Source organism: Salmo salar, chromosome 17 (genome assembly GCF_965601325.2).
Source record: "Salmo salar chromosome 17, fSalSal1, whole genome shotgun sequence".
Lineage (NCBI taxonomy): Eukaryota > Metazoa > Chordata > Actinopteri > Salmoniformes > Salmonidae > Salmo > Salmo salar.
The window spans coordinates 72,459,882-72,479,019 of record NC_138307.1 but is presented as its reverse complement, the minus strand read 5'-3'; the positions used below and the strand labels follow the sequence as shown (position 1 = coordinate 72,479,019).

The 19,138-nt window shown below is 45.3% G+C and overlaps 1 protein-coding gene across 1 annotated transcript in view; it reads left to right on the top strand.

The window, feature by feature from the left end:
- The first annotated feature begins 2,063 nt into the window (after nt 1-2,063).
- Nucleotides 2,064-19,138, top strand: part of LOC106609680 (transcription factor E2F7) — a 191,527-nt gene continuing 174,452 nt past the window's right edge. The window contains exons 1-4 of the mRNA XM_045700104.2: nt 2,064-2,298; nt 2,912-3,001; nt 17,638-17,928; nt 18,358-18,517. Of these exons, the coding sequence (XP_045556060.2) occupies nt 2,912-3,001; nt 17,638-17,928; nt 18,358-18,517 (541 nt within the window). The 5' untranslated portion in view covers nt 2,064-2,298. The remainder of the gene's footprint in view (nt 2,299-2,911; nt 3,002-17,637; nt 17,929-18,357; nt 18,518-19,138) is intronic.

Below are 19,138 nucleotides of genomic sequence, written 5' to 3'. Positions count from 1 at the left end.
GCAGCCCAAATGACACCCTATTCCCATGGCCCCTGGGGTCCTGCCACAGTACTCTGCCATTCGGCCAGGCTTCTCCTCTATGCTCAAGACTTCATTTCTATCATGGGCATGGTGCTGCTGTAATAGGAGGCTACTACTGGGTTTCCATACCAATGGTATGCAAACTGGATAGTAGCATCCTATTATAGCAGCACAATGCCCATTGTGCTGTGGTTTATTAGGAATATTTCCCACCTATACCGGAATAACGTAAAAAAGCTGACGAGCAGAGATGCATAGTAACAGCAGTCCAGATACGAAACATTACAGTAAAGTTTTTATTTATTTTTTAAATGGAGCCCATCCAAAATGTCAGCAGTTGGAAGACATTTTGAGTCGTTTAAAGGACTGCAAATATTGGCTAACGCTCTTCAGACTAATACACATTGATTTTCCACAATTCCCAGGGACCTGTTAAGAAAATGTCAGGGTGGCATTCTGAGGCAATTAGATTGGGAGGCTGGATGCAGCCGGAAGTGCAACTGCTCACTATTCCACCGTGTCAAACATAATGTGACTGACCAGTTAATGCCTTTGGAGTTCAATCTGAATGTTATTTTAGAATGTATCAAAGATGCTAGAACAATTTGTGGCTTCTAATATTGGTACAGAGGGGAAATCTGATGTGACATTTAATGGATAACATTTATGAGCATCTGAATGATCTATACCCAAAGAGGTGGGCAATAACTCTTGTTGCCAGTAAACAAACTCTCTCCCTAAGTAAGCTTCATATAATAAGATGAAAGTAATGATGACTTCACAGAGGACATTGAATATGAGGCTTCACACAAAGTAATCCTACGGTTTTTCTTTTAAACAAAAGGCAATGTCACAACACTGCCTTGGTGAGACAGACAGACACACTTGTGACTACTAAGAATGGGCTATCTACTGTAATGGATCCAGTGACATAGCCTACGATCAGCTCTTTGAGTGACAAATAGAGCTTGACAGAGAGAGAGAACAACAGTCAGGTTTCAAATCCACATTGTTGTTGAAAGCATATTGCCATCCATCCTGTTCATGCAGAGAATGCAACACTGCACATTTGACATATTAGTGCTTCAGCAGACACTCTTATCCAGAGTGACTTACAGTTAGTGCATTCATCTTAAGATAGCTAGGTGGGACAACCACATATCACAGTCATAGTAAGTACACTTTCCCTCAGTAAAGTAGCTATAAGCAAAGCCAGAGCTAGAAGGGGGGGGTTCAAGAGCAAGTGTTTCTTCAGGAAAGTTTTTTTTTGGGGGGGGGGGGGGGTGAGGTGAGGGTTTATTTTAAATACTCTTTGAAGAGGCAGGGTTTCAGGTGCTTTGGGAAGGTGCTATCTCTCTGAAAGCAGAGATATAGCATAGGCAACCAGGACCAATCAATAGCCAATTGTTCTCCATTGCTAATTTTGCACTGTTTACATTTACAATTCAATAATTGCTAATATATTAAATATGCCTATCTGAAAAACATTTAGTTTTTTGCAAATAAATCAAGAATATGAATTCTATATTATTTTTGTAAACCTACATTTTTCAAAGTAAACCGTCCTGAAATATTGGGCGGGGATGATGTGATAACCTGCTCGAGGGACAGGGAAAGCCTGAGGGCGGGACCCTGGGTATTGGGCTACTCAGTTTCCAACTTTTCGCGCGGTGTCACAGGTAGAATGAGCGCCACCCACTCCTGTCCCATCTGTTTCCCTGAACCATGCAAGCTAATTAGATGGAACCGCAGTGTGTCTGTAGTCGATACATGCAACAACAACTCCTCTATGATTAAGGTTATTAATAGGGTTTCTAACTGCGCTGCTATGCCACTCAAACACCATGAACAGCAGCAGTCAAACTGAACAGCACGAGTCCCAGTGAAGACCGCGCGGACTGCCCCGCCAAGAAATCTTTAGAGGCGTGGTTGTTGCCCCTTGCCTATTGGATAAATCAATTGTACGCGTCACAACATCAGGATGCTGATTGGCTCGACTGAGTGAAACGCATGAGAGCGCCAGAAAAAAATGCTTTAGCGGGTGTTTTTGGTTGCAGCTATTCCTGTTCAGTAATGCAATTCCAACACAAGTAACTTTAGCGGGACAGGAGAAGCTTTACAGCTGGATATTAGAAGAAAGCCCGCTTATTTAAGAAATGAAAATTATGTTGATTTGAGTTAAACAACGTACCACCAATAAGTCTGTGCAATTGGAGATACTGTACGTTGGTATTGACAACTTTATCTTCTTACGTTACGTAGGAAACGCTGAAGAAGGTGAGTAAATAATAATCACTAACGTTAGCTAGCCTAGCTACAGTAAGTTAGATGACAGCCAGCAGGTAAATAATGTAGCTAGGTATTTATGTATTAAGTAAATAGACACATATGTTTTGTTTATTGATTAACAGTGTAATTATACTTTTTGTCTTGCAACCTGTTAGCTTTTAGCTAGTTAAGTGTCACGTTGAATGGATCAGTATTAATACTCAATTTGCCCAAAGAAAATTCTTCCCAAGATTGCATCCTTTTTTTGCAAAGTGTTTCCATTGTGTACTATAGCTACAATTTAGCTATTTATTGTGTATTCGTCTTGCCATCAGGACTTTTACAGTAGCAATATTCAGTATTGAACGTGTCAGAGTTAGATGCGATAGTAGATAGCTAGGTAGTTAACTAGCTAGAGTCATCAGCTAACGTTAGGTGGGCTAAGGTCTTTGCGCCAAAATCTTCTGACCACTGGTATCTTATGGCCCTGTAATAGATCGATCTATTTGCTGCATTTGGCTATAGCAAAGTAGTGACTGAAATATAACTGTATGAAACTAAATAATGACCTTTCTGCACAGTTCAGAGACAAATTAATATGATATGGCTAATTGTTTTTCAGATGGAAGTTGAATGTCTAGCTTTGAGAGATCTCATAAGTCCAAAGAAGAGCAAAGTAGACATGGAAGTTGGAGGCAGAAATGATCAGAAGGTATGTTTTGATTCCAAGTCAAATGAACCCTTCAATTCCTTATTATTTATTATTCCTTATTGAAGAGACACTCAGAAACAATCTTCAGAGTCAATTCCTCCTTTCGTGAATTTGTAGCACTGTTATATGACCTGCCTGGAGTGTCTTGAAATAAAATTATTTCTCACATGAACTAAATCAATCAATCAAATTGATTTATAAAGCCCTTTTTTTACATCAGCCGATGTCACAAAGTGCTGTACAGAAACCCAGCCTAAAACCCCAAACAGCAAGGAATGCAAATGTAGAAGCACGGTGGCTAGGAAAAACTCCCTAGGCCAGAACCTAGGAAGAAACCTTGAACCAGGCTCTGAGGGGTGGCCAGTCCTCTGCTGGCTGTGCCAGGTGGAGATTATAACAGAACATGGCCAAGATGTTCATAGATGACCAGCAGGGTCAGATAATAATATTCACAGTGGTTGTAGAGGGTGCAACAGGTCAGCACCTCAGGAGTAAATGTCAGTTGGCTTTTCATAGCCAATCATTCAGAGTTAGAGACAGCAGGTGCGGTAAGCTGAGTCCAAAACAGCAGGTCTGGGACAAGGTAGCACGTCCAGTGAACAGGTCAGGGTTCCATAGCCGCAGGCAGAACAGTTGAAACTGGAGCAGCAGCATGGCCAGGTGGACTGGGGACAGCAAGGAGTCTTCAGGCCAGGTAATCCTGAGGCATGGTCCTAGGGCTCAGGTCCTCCGAGAGAAGAGAGAGAGAGACAGAATTAGAGGGAGCATACTTAAATTCACACAGGACACCGGATAAGACATGAAAACTCCAGATATAACAGACTGACCCTAGCCCCCCGACACAAACTATTGCAGCAGAAATACTGGAGGCTGAGACAGGAGGGGTCGGGAGACACTGTGGCCCTGTCCGACGATACTCCCGGACAGGGCCAAACAGGCAGGATATAACCCCACCCACTTTGCCAAGGCACAGCCCCCACACCACTAGAGGGATATCTTCAACCTACTACCCTGAGACAAGGCCGAGTATAGCCCACGAAGATCTCCCCCACGGCACAAGGGGGGCGCCAACCCGGACAGGAAGATCACGTCAGTGACTCAAGTGATGCACCCTTCCTAGGGACGGCACGGAAGAGCACCAATAAGCCAGTGACTCAGCCCCCGTAATAGGGTTAAAGGCAGAGAATCACAGTGGAGAGGGAGGAACCGGCTAGGCAGAGACACCAAGGGCGGTTCATCGCTCCAGAACCTTTCCGTTCACCTTCACACCCCTGGGCCAGACTACACTCAATAATAGGACCTACTGAACAGATGAGTCTTCAATAAAGACTTAAAGGTCGAGACCGAGTCTGCGTCTCTCACATGGGTAGGCAGACCATTCCATAAAAATGGAGCTCTATAGGAGAAACCCCGGCCTCCAGCTGTTTGCTTAGAAATTCTAGGGCCTGCGTCTTGTGACCGTAGCGTACGTGTAGGTATGTACGGCAGGACCACATCGGAAAGATAGGTAGGAGCAAGCCCATGTAATGCTTTGTAGGTTAGCAGTAAAACCTTGAAATCAGCCCGAGCCTTAACAGGAAGCCAGTGTAGAGAGGCTAGCACTGGAGTAATATGATAAAAAAAATGTGGTTCTAGTCAAGATTCTAGCAGCCATGTTTAGCACTAACTGAAGTTTATGTAGTGCTTTATCCAGGTAGCTGGAAAGTAGAGCATTGCAGCAGTCTTAATCTAGAAGTGACAAAAGCATGTGTAGCGTGGTTCGTTCTGCGTTGTGTACTTTTAATCAGGACACTGCCACAACTGGAATTATGATGGTTGAATCATGTTTATTGGTCCTGCACACGAAGAGACAACACACAATATGTTAGCCCTCGGTGCAGTCACAGCTCTCGGGCACCTTGCTAGCTGAAGGTCCGGCCAAAAGAGCAGGAACTGCATACATACATTCAGTGCCCAACAGCACACTATACAATACAATTAAAATTATATACAACATATTCGGAACAAAATAAAAGACATACCTGCACACGAAGAGACAACACACAATATGTTAGCCCTCGGTGCAGTCACAGCTCTCGGGCACCTGCGTGAGCACATAGCAACTCACTCAAACACGGTCCCAAATACTCCCGAGTTACAATAGGTACCCTAATTAGCGAGCTTGGTGAAAGTTAACATAAATCTTTATAATTGTTCACATTGTAACAAAACATATAATTGCGTAACAGCACTTTATGTAACTTTACCACAGTTTTATATTGCCAAATTACGGCGCCAAGGACAACATACCTTGCTAGCTGAAGGTCCGGCAAAAGAGAACGATAAAAGGGTCCGTAAGTACGGATAACCCGCGATGGACCAAACCAAAATATACAAACTTTTACAATTAGGTGTATTTACAATATAGATATCAAAAAATGTTTGTACACCGAAAAATAACATTAACTATGCTGCTGTAATTAAATAAAGAAAACACATTGAATTATTATTATTGTTATTAACTTATTAACATCCCCTCTTGACCTGGCCTACTTGAACTGTCCTTGCGTGCAACTTGGTGCATAATCTAGGGGAACAACATCACTCTACTACATTCACCCCCAATGTCATGGCTTCTCTCAGATCCTCACCCAAAGACTGGACATACTTATCCACATCGACCGTGTCCCCATCCAACAGCACACTTTCAAACATAACATCTACTGGCAGCCTAGGGGTGCGTCCAAACATCAAGAAGAAGGGCGGAAACCCAGTAGTCTCGTGAACAGTGCAGTTATAGGAGAATGTCAATGTGTTCAACATCTGAGGCCATTTAGCCTTGGACCTAGCTGGCAGAGCTCTAATCATCCCACCCAGCGTGCGATTTAGACGTTCTGCTTGACTGTTCCCCATGGGATGATAAGGTGTGGTGTGGGACTTTCCAACACCAGATAACTGAAGTAATTCTGCAATAAGTGAACTTTCAAAGTTAGCACCCCTGTCAGAATGAATACAATCAGCGAACCCATAAACGCAGAAGAAATTATTCCAGAGAACACGAGCCACAGTCTTAGCAGACTGGTTTGGACACGGATACGCACATGCCAGCTTAGTAAAGTGATCAGTCACTACTAACACATCAATAGACTTGTTGTTTGAATCTTCTGCAGTCCAGAAATCAATACACACAAGTTCCAAAGGTGCCGTTGTCACAATGGAGACAAGTGGAGCTCTTGCTTCAGGCTCAGGTGCTTTACTCAACACGCATCTCTTACAGTGGGCCACGTATTCCTTGACATCCTTTTCCATAGAGTCCCAGTAAAACCGCTGTCTCGTAAGCCACAATGTGCGCTGCTGACCCTGATGACCAGCATCATCATGAACTCCCTTCAACACAAGGCCTCTCAAAGACACAGGTACAACATACTGGAATATTTTCTTCTTACTCACTGGGTGTTTTGAGACACGATACAGAATCCCTAACCGTGTGGTGAGTTTTCCCCACTGTCTTAGAGTATAAACTGTTTCATTAGCTTCAAGGACTCGCTCTCTCCTAGATGGGCGCCGGCCTCTATCTACAAAGAACATGACTCTGCTGATGACAGGATCCAGTGACTGGTTATCATACAGCTCCTTGTGTGTAAAGACAGGTAAAGGGCTCTGACCCATGGACATCAACTTCTCAAGGTGCTGCGCATGTGAAATGGCCCTCACCGTGGCACCATCATCCCATCGGCGGTGAGCATGGAGGACAGCAGACACCTCTTCACAGGAAACCAACCCACTGACATTGTCTCCAGCTCTACTTAACTCACTCCCAGGAGCCATAGACGTTCCACAGCCAGCCTCGGGCTGTTCACAGGAGAGGCGGAACATGTCTTGAACATCACCCACTCGAAGACCTCTGGCTTCCTCCAGCAGGACATCATATGGGATTCTTGTCAGTCGGTGCAAAACTGTGGAGCGAACAAATGGCTCTCTGCTCAAGGCATCAGCAACGACATTCTTGGGACCTGGTATGTACTGGATATCAAAGTCAAAGGGTGCCAGCTTTGCGACCCATCTCTGCTCGCATGCATCAAGTCTCGGCTTTGTAAGAATATATTTGAGTGGATTGTTGTCGGTCCACACAGTAAACTTATGCCCTCGCAGCCAATGGCTGAATTTATCATGAATGGCCCATTTCATGGCTAGAAATTCCAGCCGGTGAGCAGGATACTTGGATTGTGCATGATTAAGAGATTTACTAGCAAAAGCTATTGGCCTGGCTATTGCCATCCCATCTTGCACTTGGGATAGTACAGCTCCCAAACCACTAGTAGATGCATCCACAGAAAGTAAAAATGGCTGAGAAAAATCTGGATGAGCCAGCAGTGCCTGGTCAACTAGTGCTGATTTCAAAACTTCAAAAGCGAGTTGACATTCGGCAGTCCAGTCTGCAGCAGTGAGCCTGCGAGAGGGACCAGGCCTCCTCCTACCCTTGCCTCCCCTAGGCTTCTTCTGACCTGTAGTTAGCTGAAACAACGGCCTAGCAACCATGGAACAATTCTCAATGTAGTGTTGATAGTATACTACCATACCAAGAAAATAACGGATTTTGCTAGGAGACGGAGTGACACCATCAGCTTCCATCATCTCGCTCTCAGTCACGTTCAAAATAGTTTGAACTTTAGCAGGGTCAGTGGCTACACCCTCCTGAGAAATGATGTGACCCAAAAACTTAACAGACCTCCTCAAAAACTTGCACTTAGACGGAGACAGTTTAAGATTGTGCTCCTGCAACCGCTGAAAAACCATCTCAAGTCTCTGCAGACTCTCTTCCTCAGTCTTAGCAAAAACCATCAGATCATCCAAATAACAAAGGAGACTTAGAAAGTTTTGGTCACCAAAGATGGTCAGCATCATTCTCATAAACGTAGCCGGGCTGTTGCATAGGCCCTGAGGCAACCGATTGTACTCGTGCAGACCTAAAGGAGAGGAAAAGGCAGTGTATTTCTTATCCTCTTCATGCAGTGGCACGTTATAATACCCTGACGTCAAGTCCATTGTGCTGAAGAAGGCATTACCTCCCAGCGCGGCCAGTACATCAGCCTGATGAGGCAGGGGATGAGCGTCCTTTACAGTGCGTGCATTTAACCACCTAAAGTCAGTACATAGGCGCAAGTCCCCATTCTTTTTCCATACCAGCACCAAAGGTGAGGCATACTCACTGCTGGATTTTCTGACGATTTCCTTTTCCTCCATATCATCCAGTGTTTCCCTGAGATTTTGGTAATGAGCTGGAGAAAGCCTACGATAAGGTAATCGAAATGGGCGGTCACCAGTCAGCCGTATGCGATGGCAGAACCCCTTTGCCTCACCACAATCTAGGCTATGTCTAGAGAACACTGTGTCATACTTCCCAATTAAATTGACAAGTTTATCCTTCCAGAACTGTGAAACTGGACACTCCTCAACAGACAGGCCTTGAAGTCCAAGATTGCTCAGTGTACTGTTGCCATGAACTACACTGCCACCAACTGAACTCTTAGCTGTCAGACTGCCGTGTGAGCTGTCACATTGAACTTTAGCCACGTTCTGGTAAGCTGCTTGCTGCTTGACATCATCAAAATCCTCTAATGCAATGCAAGGATACACATCCGCCACTTTAGCATTTCGTCTCAGGGTAACTGGTGATGTTGTTGGATTCACTATCTTCACAGGTAGCCATCCATCCCCCCACAGAGGCGTAACTACTCTCCCCACTAGTATGTGTCGATTCACACAACGAGACGTGCTGGGCTCGACAACAACAGTACTGCCCACAGAAAGTTTTGTCTTTGGGGGTAGGCGGCCCCACACCAGATGCTCACTCATGGGTTGGAGCGTTACTGCTCTCTTCAACTTAATGGTGCCTACTTTATCTGGGATGGAGTCTCCTCTCCATCTCTCCAGATTTGACAGAAGACGCAGGAAGTGGCTGTCATCGCACTGGCTAGAGGAACCTGGTGTACCCACCACCCGCCAGTAGCTGTCATTTGATTTGAACTGTCTAATCAAAGACTTCAACACATTAGTGCCCACAATGAGTTCATCAACCTGCCCATCTACAATAAGCACTGGGACTACATAGCTGAAACCATAAAGCTGAATTTTTAAATCACACATGCCCACTGGGCTAGTTTGCTTCCCACCACAACCCACCAGGATGATGTCTGAAGGAGCTAGAAAGTTCCCCTCTACCACTCCTGCCTCCTTCAACCGAGGTACAATATCTGCGCGCAGAGTAGTAGCCATGGACCCACTATCTAACATCCCCTTCAGCTCAACTTTATCCTGTACTAGCACGGAGGTGTAAAACAAACTGTCATTCTGCGTAATTCTCATTGTGTTCTGAAAAATGACTGTGTTGTTCTTGGGTACTGACTCACAAAAGTAAGAATAAACAGATTGGATATCATCATCAGTGGAGGAAAAATAAGACTGCCCCACATTGCCCTCCTCAGAATGGAGGCATTCTAGTTTTCCTGAGACCTGCCAGTCTGTCCACATCCAGGGCTCTGTCGCTGCCCAGCCTCACTACAGTCAAAGCTAATGTGGCCCGGAGAGAAGCACTTGAAGCACAGCTGGTGCATCTGACAGTGAGCTTTGGTCCAGTGATTAGTGCTTCCACAGACGGCGCACTCACGCTGACGTTTGTGGAACTGTTTACGGGGCCCTCTGTTCACAGACTGAGTATTGCTGACCAGAGCCTTCTCTAACAAAGTCAAAACCTTCTCTAATGTCTCACCCTCAGATATAGATGGTGCCTGGTCTGGTTCACTGTACCTCACTGGCTGTCCAGTCACGAAGGGGTTTGCTCTTGAACACTTGGGCCAACTCTTTATCAGGACAGTTGCGTACAAACATGACTGCCAACTCTGAGCACTCATTGGGTAGGGTCCTGCCCTCACTCACAAGGTACTGTTTGGCTGCCTCTGCAGCTTTGTTAAGCCTAATCCAGAAATCTATTGGACCCTCATTAGCATATGGTTTGATTGAATAGAAATCAGCTAATGGCATACCTGAGCAGACAGTATCCCCAAAGTGTTGCTTGAGAACACTGAACACCGGCTTAACATCTGTGACAACAGGGTTGTTACGCATCCAGACTTTGGTCACATCCCGTGCCCTCCCCATGAGCCTAGACATCACCTCCCCAACATTCTCAGACCCAGTGTAACCCCTCTTCTCTAAGTAGACTCCCATTAACTCCTCCCACTCCAGGACAGAGTACTTATCTGAGCCATCACCCCTAAAGAAAGGTGGAGGACTAACATCGGACTTCACAACCAGATTCAGCTTGGACGCATCAATAAAGGTTGACCCACACTGCTCAGGCAGGGGAAATTGCTGGGGTTGGTGAGGGGGACAGGCAGGAGCAAGACTTGAAACCCCAGACTGCAGTAAACTCGCTCTGATAGGTGAATCTATCTCTGAACCAATCTGCTTAATAATGTCACTAAGCTGACTCGGAGGCGTCCCATTATCACTGAGGACTGTGGATGACGGTACATCAATAGACAGAGGTGGGATACCCTGGTCAGGTGGAACAAACAGCCTACCCCTCCCAGCGCTTGCAAACTCAGGACTAGCAAACGCTCTACTCCCAGGAGCTGACTGTACAAGTGGTGTAAATGCAAGGACACCCCTCCCTCTACCCACACTAAAATCCCCAGCATAACTAAATTTGTGGACTTGAGAGTCTTCCATGGCTCAACAGAGCACTAAAATACAATGTAATTTACTGCATACAAATACAAAAAAAAATTGCAATAAACAAATTCATCAAAAACATACAAATAAGCACGAATACCTGTATCTAATGAGTATGCTACACTCACATTCACTGTTTACAGTTTATATTAGTTTACAGCAAACCATCAACAAATGCGCATGCGCAGGTCGTGCACCTCAGCCACATGCACAGCTCCCGGGGGTCGGCTTGAGCTGACCAGTCGGCAGGTCACGGCACCAGTTTGTAGCGTGGTTCGTTCTGCGTTGTGTACTTTTAATCAGGACACTGCCACAACTGGAATTCTGATGGTTGAATCATGTTTATTGGTCCTGCACACGAAGAGACAACATGCAATATGTTAGCCCTCGGTGCAGTCACAGCTCTCGGGCACCTTGCTAGCTGAAGGTCCGGCCAAAAGAGCGGGAACTGCATACATACATTCAGTGCCCAACAGCACACTATACAATACAATTAAAATTATATACAACATATTCGGAACAAAATAAAAGACATACCTGCACACGAAGAGACAACACACAATATGTTAGCCCTCGGTGCAGTCACAGCTCTCGGGCACCTGCGTGAGCACATAGCAACTCACTCAAACACGGTCCCAAATACTCCCGAGTTACAATAGGTACCCTAATTAGCGAGCTTGGTGAAAGTTAACATAAATCTTTATAATTGTTCACATTGTAACAAAACATATAATTGCGTAACAGCACTTTATGTAACTTTACCACAGTTTTATATTGCCAAATTACGGCGCCAAGGACAACATACCTTGCTAGCTGAAGGTCCGGCAAAAGAGAACGATAAAAGGGTCTGTAAGTACGGATAACCCGCGATGGACCAAACCAAAATATACAAACTTTTACAATTAGGTGTATTTACAATATAGATATAAAAAAAAATGTGTACACCAAAAAATAACATTAACTATGCTGCTGTAATTAAATAAAGAAAACACATTGAATTATTGTTATTAACTTATTAACATCCCCTCTTGACCTGGCCTACTTGAACTGTCCTTGCGTGCAACTTGGTGCATAATCTAGGGGAACAACATCACTCTACTACACATGGATACTTTTTTCTGCATCGTTTTTGGACAGAAAGTTTCTGATTTTTACAATGTTACGTAGATGGAAGAAAGCTGTCCTTGAAATATTCTTGATATGTTCGTCAAAATAGAGATCAGGGTCCAGGTTAACACCGAGGTCCTTCACAGTTTTATTTGAGATGACTGTGCAACCATCAAGATTAATTGTCAGATCCAACATAAGATCTATTTGTTTCTTGGGACCTAGAACAAGCATCTCTGTTTTGTCCGAGTTTAAAAGTAAAACATTTGCCACCATCCACTTCCTTATGTCTGAAACACAGGCTTCCACTGAGGGCAATTTTGGGGCTTCACCATGTTTCATCGAAATGTACAGCTGTGTGTCGTCCGCATAGCAGTGAACGTTAACATTATGTTTCCCGAATGACATCACCAAGAGGTAAAATATATAGTGAACCTTGAGGAACACCGAAATTTACAGTTGATTTGTCAGAAGACAAAGCATCCACTTTAGAGGTCGACCGATTTATGATTTTTTCAACGCCGATACCGATTATTGGAGGGCCAAAAAAAGCCGATACAGATTAATCGGCCAATTTTATATATATATATTTTTTTTTATTTATATATTGTAATAATGAAAATTGCAACAATACTGAATGAACAATGAACACTTTTATTTTAACTTAATATAATACATCAATAAAATCAATTTAGTCTCAAATAAATAATGAAACATGTTCAATTTAGTTTAAATAATGCAAAAACAAAGTGTTGGAGAAGAAAGTAAAAGTGCAATATGTGCCATGTAAAAAAGTTAATGTTTAAGTTCCTTGCTCAGAATAGGAGAACATATGAAAGCTGGTGGTTCCTTTTAACATGAGACTTCAATATATTAGTGATTATGTTAAGATAGATTTTTTTGTTTTTTATAAGATAAGTTTAATGCTAGCTAGCACCTTACCTTGGCTCCTTGCTGCACTCGCATAACAGGTAGTCAGCCTGCCACGCAGTCTCCTCGTGGAGTGCAATGTAATCGGCCAAAATCGGTGCCCAAAAATGCCGATACTGATTGTTATGAAAACTTGAAATCGGCCCTAATTAATCGGCCATTCCGATTAATCGGTCGACCTCTCATCCACAAAGACAAACTGATATCTTTCCAACAGATAAGATCTAAACCAGGCCAGAACTTGTCCTTGTAGACCAATTTGGGTTTCCAAATCTCCAAAAGAATGGTGATCGATGGTATCAAAAGCAGCACTAAGGTCTAGGAGCACGAGGACAGATGCAGAGCCTTGGTCTGACGCCATTAAAAGGTCATTTACCACCTTCACGAGTGCAGTCTCAGTGCTATGATGGGGTATGAACCAGACTGAAGCGTTTTGTATACATTGTCTTCAGGAAGGCAGTGAGTTGCTGCGCAACAGCTTCTTAAACATTTTTTGGGAGGAATGGGAGATTTGATATAAGCCAATATTTTTTTTTTTAATATATATATTTTCCGGGTCAAGGTTCGGCTTTTTCAAGAGAGGCTTTATTACTGCCACTTTTAGTGAGTTTGGTACACATCCAGTGGAAAGGGAGCCGTTTATTATATTCAACATAGGAAGGCCAAGCACAGGAAGCAGCTCTTTCAGTAGTTTAGTTGGAATAGGGTCCAGTATGCAGCTTGAAGGTTTAGAGGCTCAGACTATTTTCATCAATGTGTCAAGAGATATAGTATCAAAAAACTTGAGTGTCTCCCTTGATCCTATGTCTTGGCAGTGTTGCGCAGACTCAGGACAACTGAGCTTTGGAGAAATACGCAGATTTAAAGAGGAGTCCATAATTTGCTTTCTAATGATCATTATCTTTTTGTCGAAGAAGTTAATGAAATTATCACTCCTGAAGTGAAAGCCATCCTCTCTTGGGGAATGCTGCTTTTTAGTTAGCTTTGCGACAGTATTAAAAAAATACATTTTGGATTGTTCTTCTCCTCAATTAAGTTGGAAAAATAGGATGAACGAGCAGCAGTGAGGGCTCTTCGATACTGCTCGGTACTGTTTTTCCAAGCTAGTCGGAAGACTTCCAGTTTGGTGTAGCACCATTTCCGTTCCAATTTTCTGGAAGCTTGCTTCAGGGCTCAGGTATTTTCAGTATACCAGGGAGCTAGTTTCTTATGACAAATGTTTTTTGTTTTTAGGGGTGCGACTGCATCTAGGGTATTACGCAAGATTACATTTAGTCCCTCAGTTAAGTGGTTAACCGATTTTGTATACTCTGACGTCCTTGGGTAGGTGGAGGGAGTCTGGAAGGGCATCTAGGAATCTTTGGGTTGTCTGAGAATTTATAGCAGGGCTTTTGATGATCCTTGGTTGGGGTCTGAGCAGATTATTTGTTACAATTGCAAACGGAATAAAATGGTGGTCCGATAGTCCAGGATTATGAGGAAAAACATTAAGATCCACAATATTTATTCCACGGGACAAAACTAGGTCCAGAGTATGACTGTGGCAGTGAGTAGGTCCAGAGACATGTTGGACAAAACCCATTGAGTTGATGATGGCTCCGAAAGCCTTTTGGAGTGGGTCTGTGGACTTTTCCATGCGAATATTAAAGTCACCAAAAATTTGAATATTATCTGCCGTGATTACAAGGTCCGATAGGAACTCAGTGAGGAACGCTGTATATGGCCCAGGAGGCCTATAAACAGTAGCTGTAAAAAGTGATTGAGTAGGCTGCATAGATTTCATGACTAGAAGCTCAAAGGATGAAAACTCAGTCATTTTTTTTTTTTTGTAAATTGAAATTTGCTCTCGTAAATGTTAGCAACACCTCCGCCTTTGCGGGATGCACGGGGGATATGGTCACTAGTGTAACCAGGAGGTGAGGCCTCATTTAACACAGTAAATTCATCAGGCTTAAGCCATGTTTCAGTCAGGCCAATCACATCAAGATTATCATCAGTGATTAGTTCATTGACTATAACTGCCTTGGAAGTGAGGGATCTAACATTAAGTAACCCAATTTTGAGATGTGAGGTATCACGATCTCTTTCAATAATGGCAGGAATGGAGGAGGTCTTTATTCCAGTGAGGTTGCTAAGGCGAACACCGCCATGTTAAGTTCTGCCCAACCTAGATCAAGACACAGACACAGTCTCAGTGGGCATAGCTGAGCTGACTACACTGACTATGCTAGTGGCAGACTCCACTAAGCTGGCAGGCTGGCTAACAGCCTGCTGCCTGGCCTGCACCCCATCTCATTGTGGAGCTACAGGAGTTAGAGCCCTGTCTATGTTCATAGATGAGATGAGAGCACCCCTCCAGCTAGGATGGAGTCTGTCACTCCTCAGCAGGCCAGGCTTGGTCCTGTTTGTGGGTGAGTCCCAGAAAGAGGGCCAATTATCTACAAATTCTATCTTTTGGGAGGGGCAGAAAACAGTTTTCAACCAGCGATTGAGTTGTGAGCCTCTGCTGTAGAGCTCATCACTCCCCCTAACTGGGAGGAGGCCAGAGACTCTCTGCTGTAGAGCTCATCACTCCCCCTAACTGGGAGGAGGCCAGAGACTCTGCTGTAGAGCTCATCACTCCCCCTAACTGGGAGGAGGCCAGAGACTCTGCTGTAGAGCTCATCACTCCCTCTAACTGGGAGGAGGCCAGAGACTCTCTGCTGTAGAGCTCATCCCTCCCCCTAACTGGGAGGAGGCCAGAGACTCTCTGCTGTAGAGCTCATCACTCCCCCTAACTGGGAGGAGGCCAGAGACTCTGCTGTAGAGCTCATCCCTCCCCCTAACTGGGAGGAGGCCAGAGACTCTCTGCTGTAGAGCTCATCACTCCCCCTAACTGGGAGGAGGCCAGAGACTCTCTGCTGTAGAGCTCATCACTCCCCCTAACTGGGAGGAGGCCAGAGACTCTCTGCTGTAGAGCTCATCACTCCCCCTAACTGGGAGGAGGCCAGAGACTCTCTGCTGTAGAGCTCATCACTCCCTCTAACTGGGAGGAGGCCAGAGACTCTCTGCTGTAGAGCTCATCACTCCCTCTAACTGGGAGGAGGCCAGAGACTCTCTGCTGTAGAGCTCATCCCTCCCCCTAACTGGGAGGAGGCCAGAGACTCTCTGCTGTAGAGCTCATCACTCCCCCTAACTGGGAGGAGGCCAGAGACTCTCTGCTGTAGAGCTCATCACTCCCCCTAACTGGGAGGAGGCCAGAGACTCTGCTGTAGAGCTCATCCCTCCCCCTAACTGGGAGGAGGCCAGAGACTCTCTGCTGTAGAGCTCATCACTCCCCCTAACTGGGAGGAGGCCAGAGACTCTCTGCTGTAGAGCTCATCACTCCCCCTAACTGGGAGGAGGCCAGAGACTCTCTGCTGTAGAGCTCATCACTCCCCCTAACTGGGAGGAGGCCAGAGACTCTCTGCTGTAGAGCTCATCACTCCCTCTAACTGGGAGGAGGCCAGAGACTCTCTGCTGTAGAGCTCATCCCTCCCCCTAACTGGGAGGAGGCCAGAGACTCTCTGCTGTAGAGCTCATCACTCCCCCTAACTGGGAGGAGGCCAGAGACTCTCTGCTGTAGAGCTCATCACTCCCCCTAACTGGGAGGAGGCCAGAGACTCTCTGCTGTAGAGCTCATCACTCCCCCTAACTGGGAGGAGGCCAGAGACTCTCTGCTGTAGAGCTCATCACTCCCCCTAACTGGGAGGGGGCCAGAGACTCTCTGCTGTAGAGCTCATCCCTCCCCCTAACTGGGAGGGGGCCAGAGACTCTCTGCTGTAGAGCTCATCCCTCCCCCTAACTGGGAGGAGGCCAGAGACTCTCTGCTGTAGAGCTCATCACTCCCCCTAACTGGGAGGAGGCCAGAGACTCTCTGCTGTAGAGCTCATCACTCCCCCTAACTGGGAGGAGGCCAGAGACTCTCTGCTGTAGAGCTCATCACTCCCCCTAACTGGGAGGGGGCCAGAGACAATTAATCGATGCCGACACATCTTTCTAGCTGATTTACACGCTGAAGCTATGCTGCGCTTGGTGACCTCTGACTGTTTCATCCTAACATCGTTGGTGCCGACGTGGATAACAATATCTCTATACTCTACACTCGCCAGTTTTAGCTTTAGCCAGCACCATCTTCAGATTAGCCTTAACGTCGGTAGCCCTGACCCCTGGTAAACAGTGTATGATCGCTGGAAGTCTAATACTACAGAAAATTTAGTCGCCATTGACTAGGGTGTTCAATCTGTCAGAGCTAATGATGGGAGGCTTCGGCGTCTCAGACCCCGTAACGGGTTGAGGAGAGACCAGAGAAGACTCGGACTCCGACTCGTTGCTTAATGGGGAGAACCGGTTGAGCTTTCCTACAGCATTTCCTTCCAGAAGCCATGAGAAAATTGTTCGGCTGCGGGGACTGTGCGAGGGGATTTATATTACTATCTGTACTTACTGGTGACACAGACACTTTCATCCTTTCCAACACTTAAATGACCCTTGCCCAACGATTGCATCTGAAGCTGGGCTTGCAGCATGGCTATCCTCACCATAAGGTGATTGTTCTCCTGTATATTATGAGAACAGCAACTGCAATTAGAAGGCATCATGTTAATGTTACTACTTAGCTTCGGGGTGGAGGTCCTGTAGAACCATGTCCAGATAAAGCGTCCGGGGTGGAAAAAGTTGAATGAAAATGTCGAGCGAGGGGGCGGGAATGTGTGTGGTGTGTGTGTATTATAAACGGTAATTAAAAAGTAAAAACTGTAGATAGTAAAAACGTTATTTAAATTAAGTAGATCTGCCTACAAATGCACCACATTTCATATCACTCCGCCCCACTTAATCAAAGTTCATAACATTGTGCTCCTTCACAGGAGAACAGATGTGTAGAGCGAAGAAGAACCACCCCTCACAAGATAGACACCACTGCCACCATGCTGCTGTATGGCAGTAAGCCTCCTACCCCGGAACACCTCCATAGCACCCCTGTTAAGCCTTCTGAGCGGGGGGCACCTCCCCATGCGGACCCCTGGACCCCCACTGCCAACCTCAGGATGCTCATCAGTGCTGCCAGCCCTGACATCCGCGACAGAGAGATGAAGAAGGTGCTGTTTAGGCCCATTGAGAATGAGAGAGCAGTGGAGGAGGTGGATGGCCCGTGCCAGGTACCCTTTGACCACTCACCAACTGCACCCCAAATGGCACCCTGTTCCCTTTATAGTGCACCACTTTTAACCATGGTTTACAGGGCTCTGGTCAACACTAGTCACCTGTATAGGGAATAGGATGCCATTTGGGACACTGTCACTGACCTCCTATACTGAATTGATGGTGATGGCCGCCTTTGGGCAAGCATTTAGTATTGTGTTATGGGTAATTTGTATGGATTGAGATTAGCAAAGGTTATGCCAGAAACTGCTGGTAGTAAATGTTATCTTGAATATACAGTGACATTATCATCATACTGTTGGATTTTATTATCATCTTCCAACTAATGGATTTATAGATGCTGAAATCTTAAGTATCATGCTGTATTAAATTCTACAATTCTAGACTCAATTACTTTCTTGACAATGCTTTGTCTCTCTGATCAGTTTGATGTGGTGGACGAGGAGGAGGAAGAGGGGGAAAGGAAGCCCAGCAGGAAGCAGAAGAGCCTGGGCCTGCTGTGCCAGAAGTTCCTGGCCCTGTATCCGGACTATCCAACCTCTGACACCATCAGTATCTCATTGGATGAGGTGTCTACCAGCCTGGGTAAGAGCCAATGACTCCAGAGAGGGAGATTACAGCTACACCTGGGTCATGTTCATCAGGGCAAGCGATGTAAAATGTTTCAACAGTCCCTCCCTGTTTCAGTCCGTCAATAATAAATGCCATTTGGCAGACGCTTTTATCCGAAGCAACTTAGTCATGCATGCTGACATTATAGATATGGGCAGTACCGAGAATCGATCCCACTACCCTTGTGTTATAAGCATCATGCTCTCTCAACTCAGCTACAAATGACCCGTTGTCTTCCGTTTTATGACTAATGAACACGACCCGGCTCAGGGAGGCTGCCATAATTGGTAACCGCACAGAAAGGAAGACAATAATGGAAATAGCTCATAAAACAGATATTACATTAGCTATGTGAAATATCACGCACTATTGGATTTTGGAAACGGTTGCTATGGATACCTTCACGCAGAGCCCTCGTATCCCACTGTACCTTCCAGAATAGCACCAGGTTGTAGTATAAACCACTGTACCTTCCAGAATAGCACCAGGTTGTAGTATAAACCACTGTACCTTCCAGAATAGCACCAGGTTGTAGTATAAACCACTGTACCTTCCAGAATAGCACCAGGTTGTAGTATAAACCACTGTACCTTC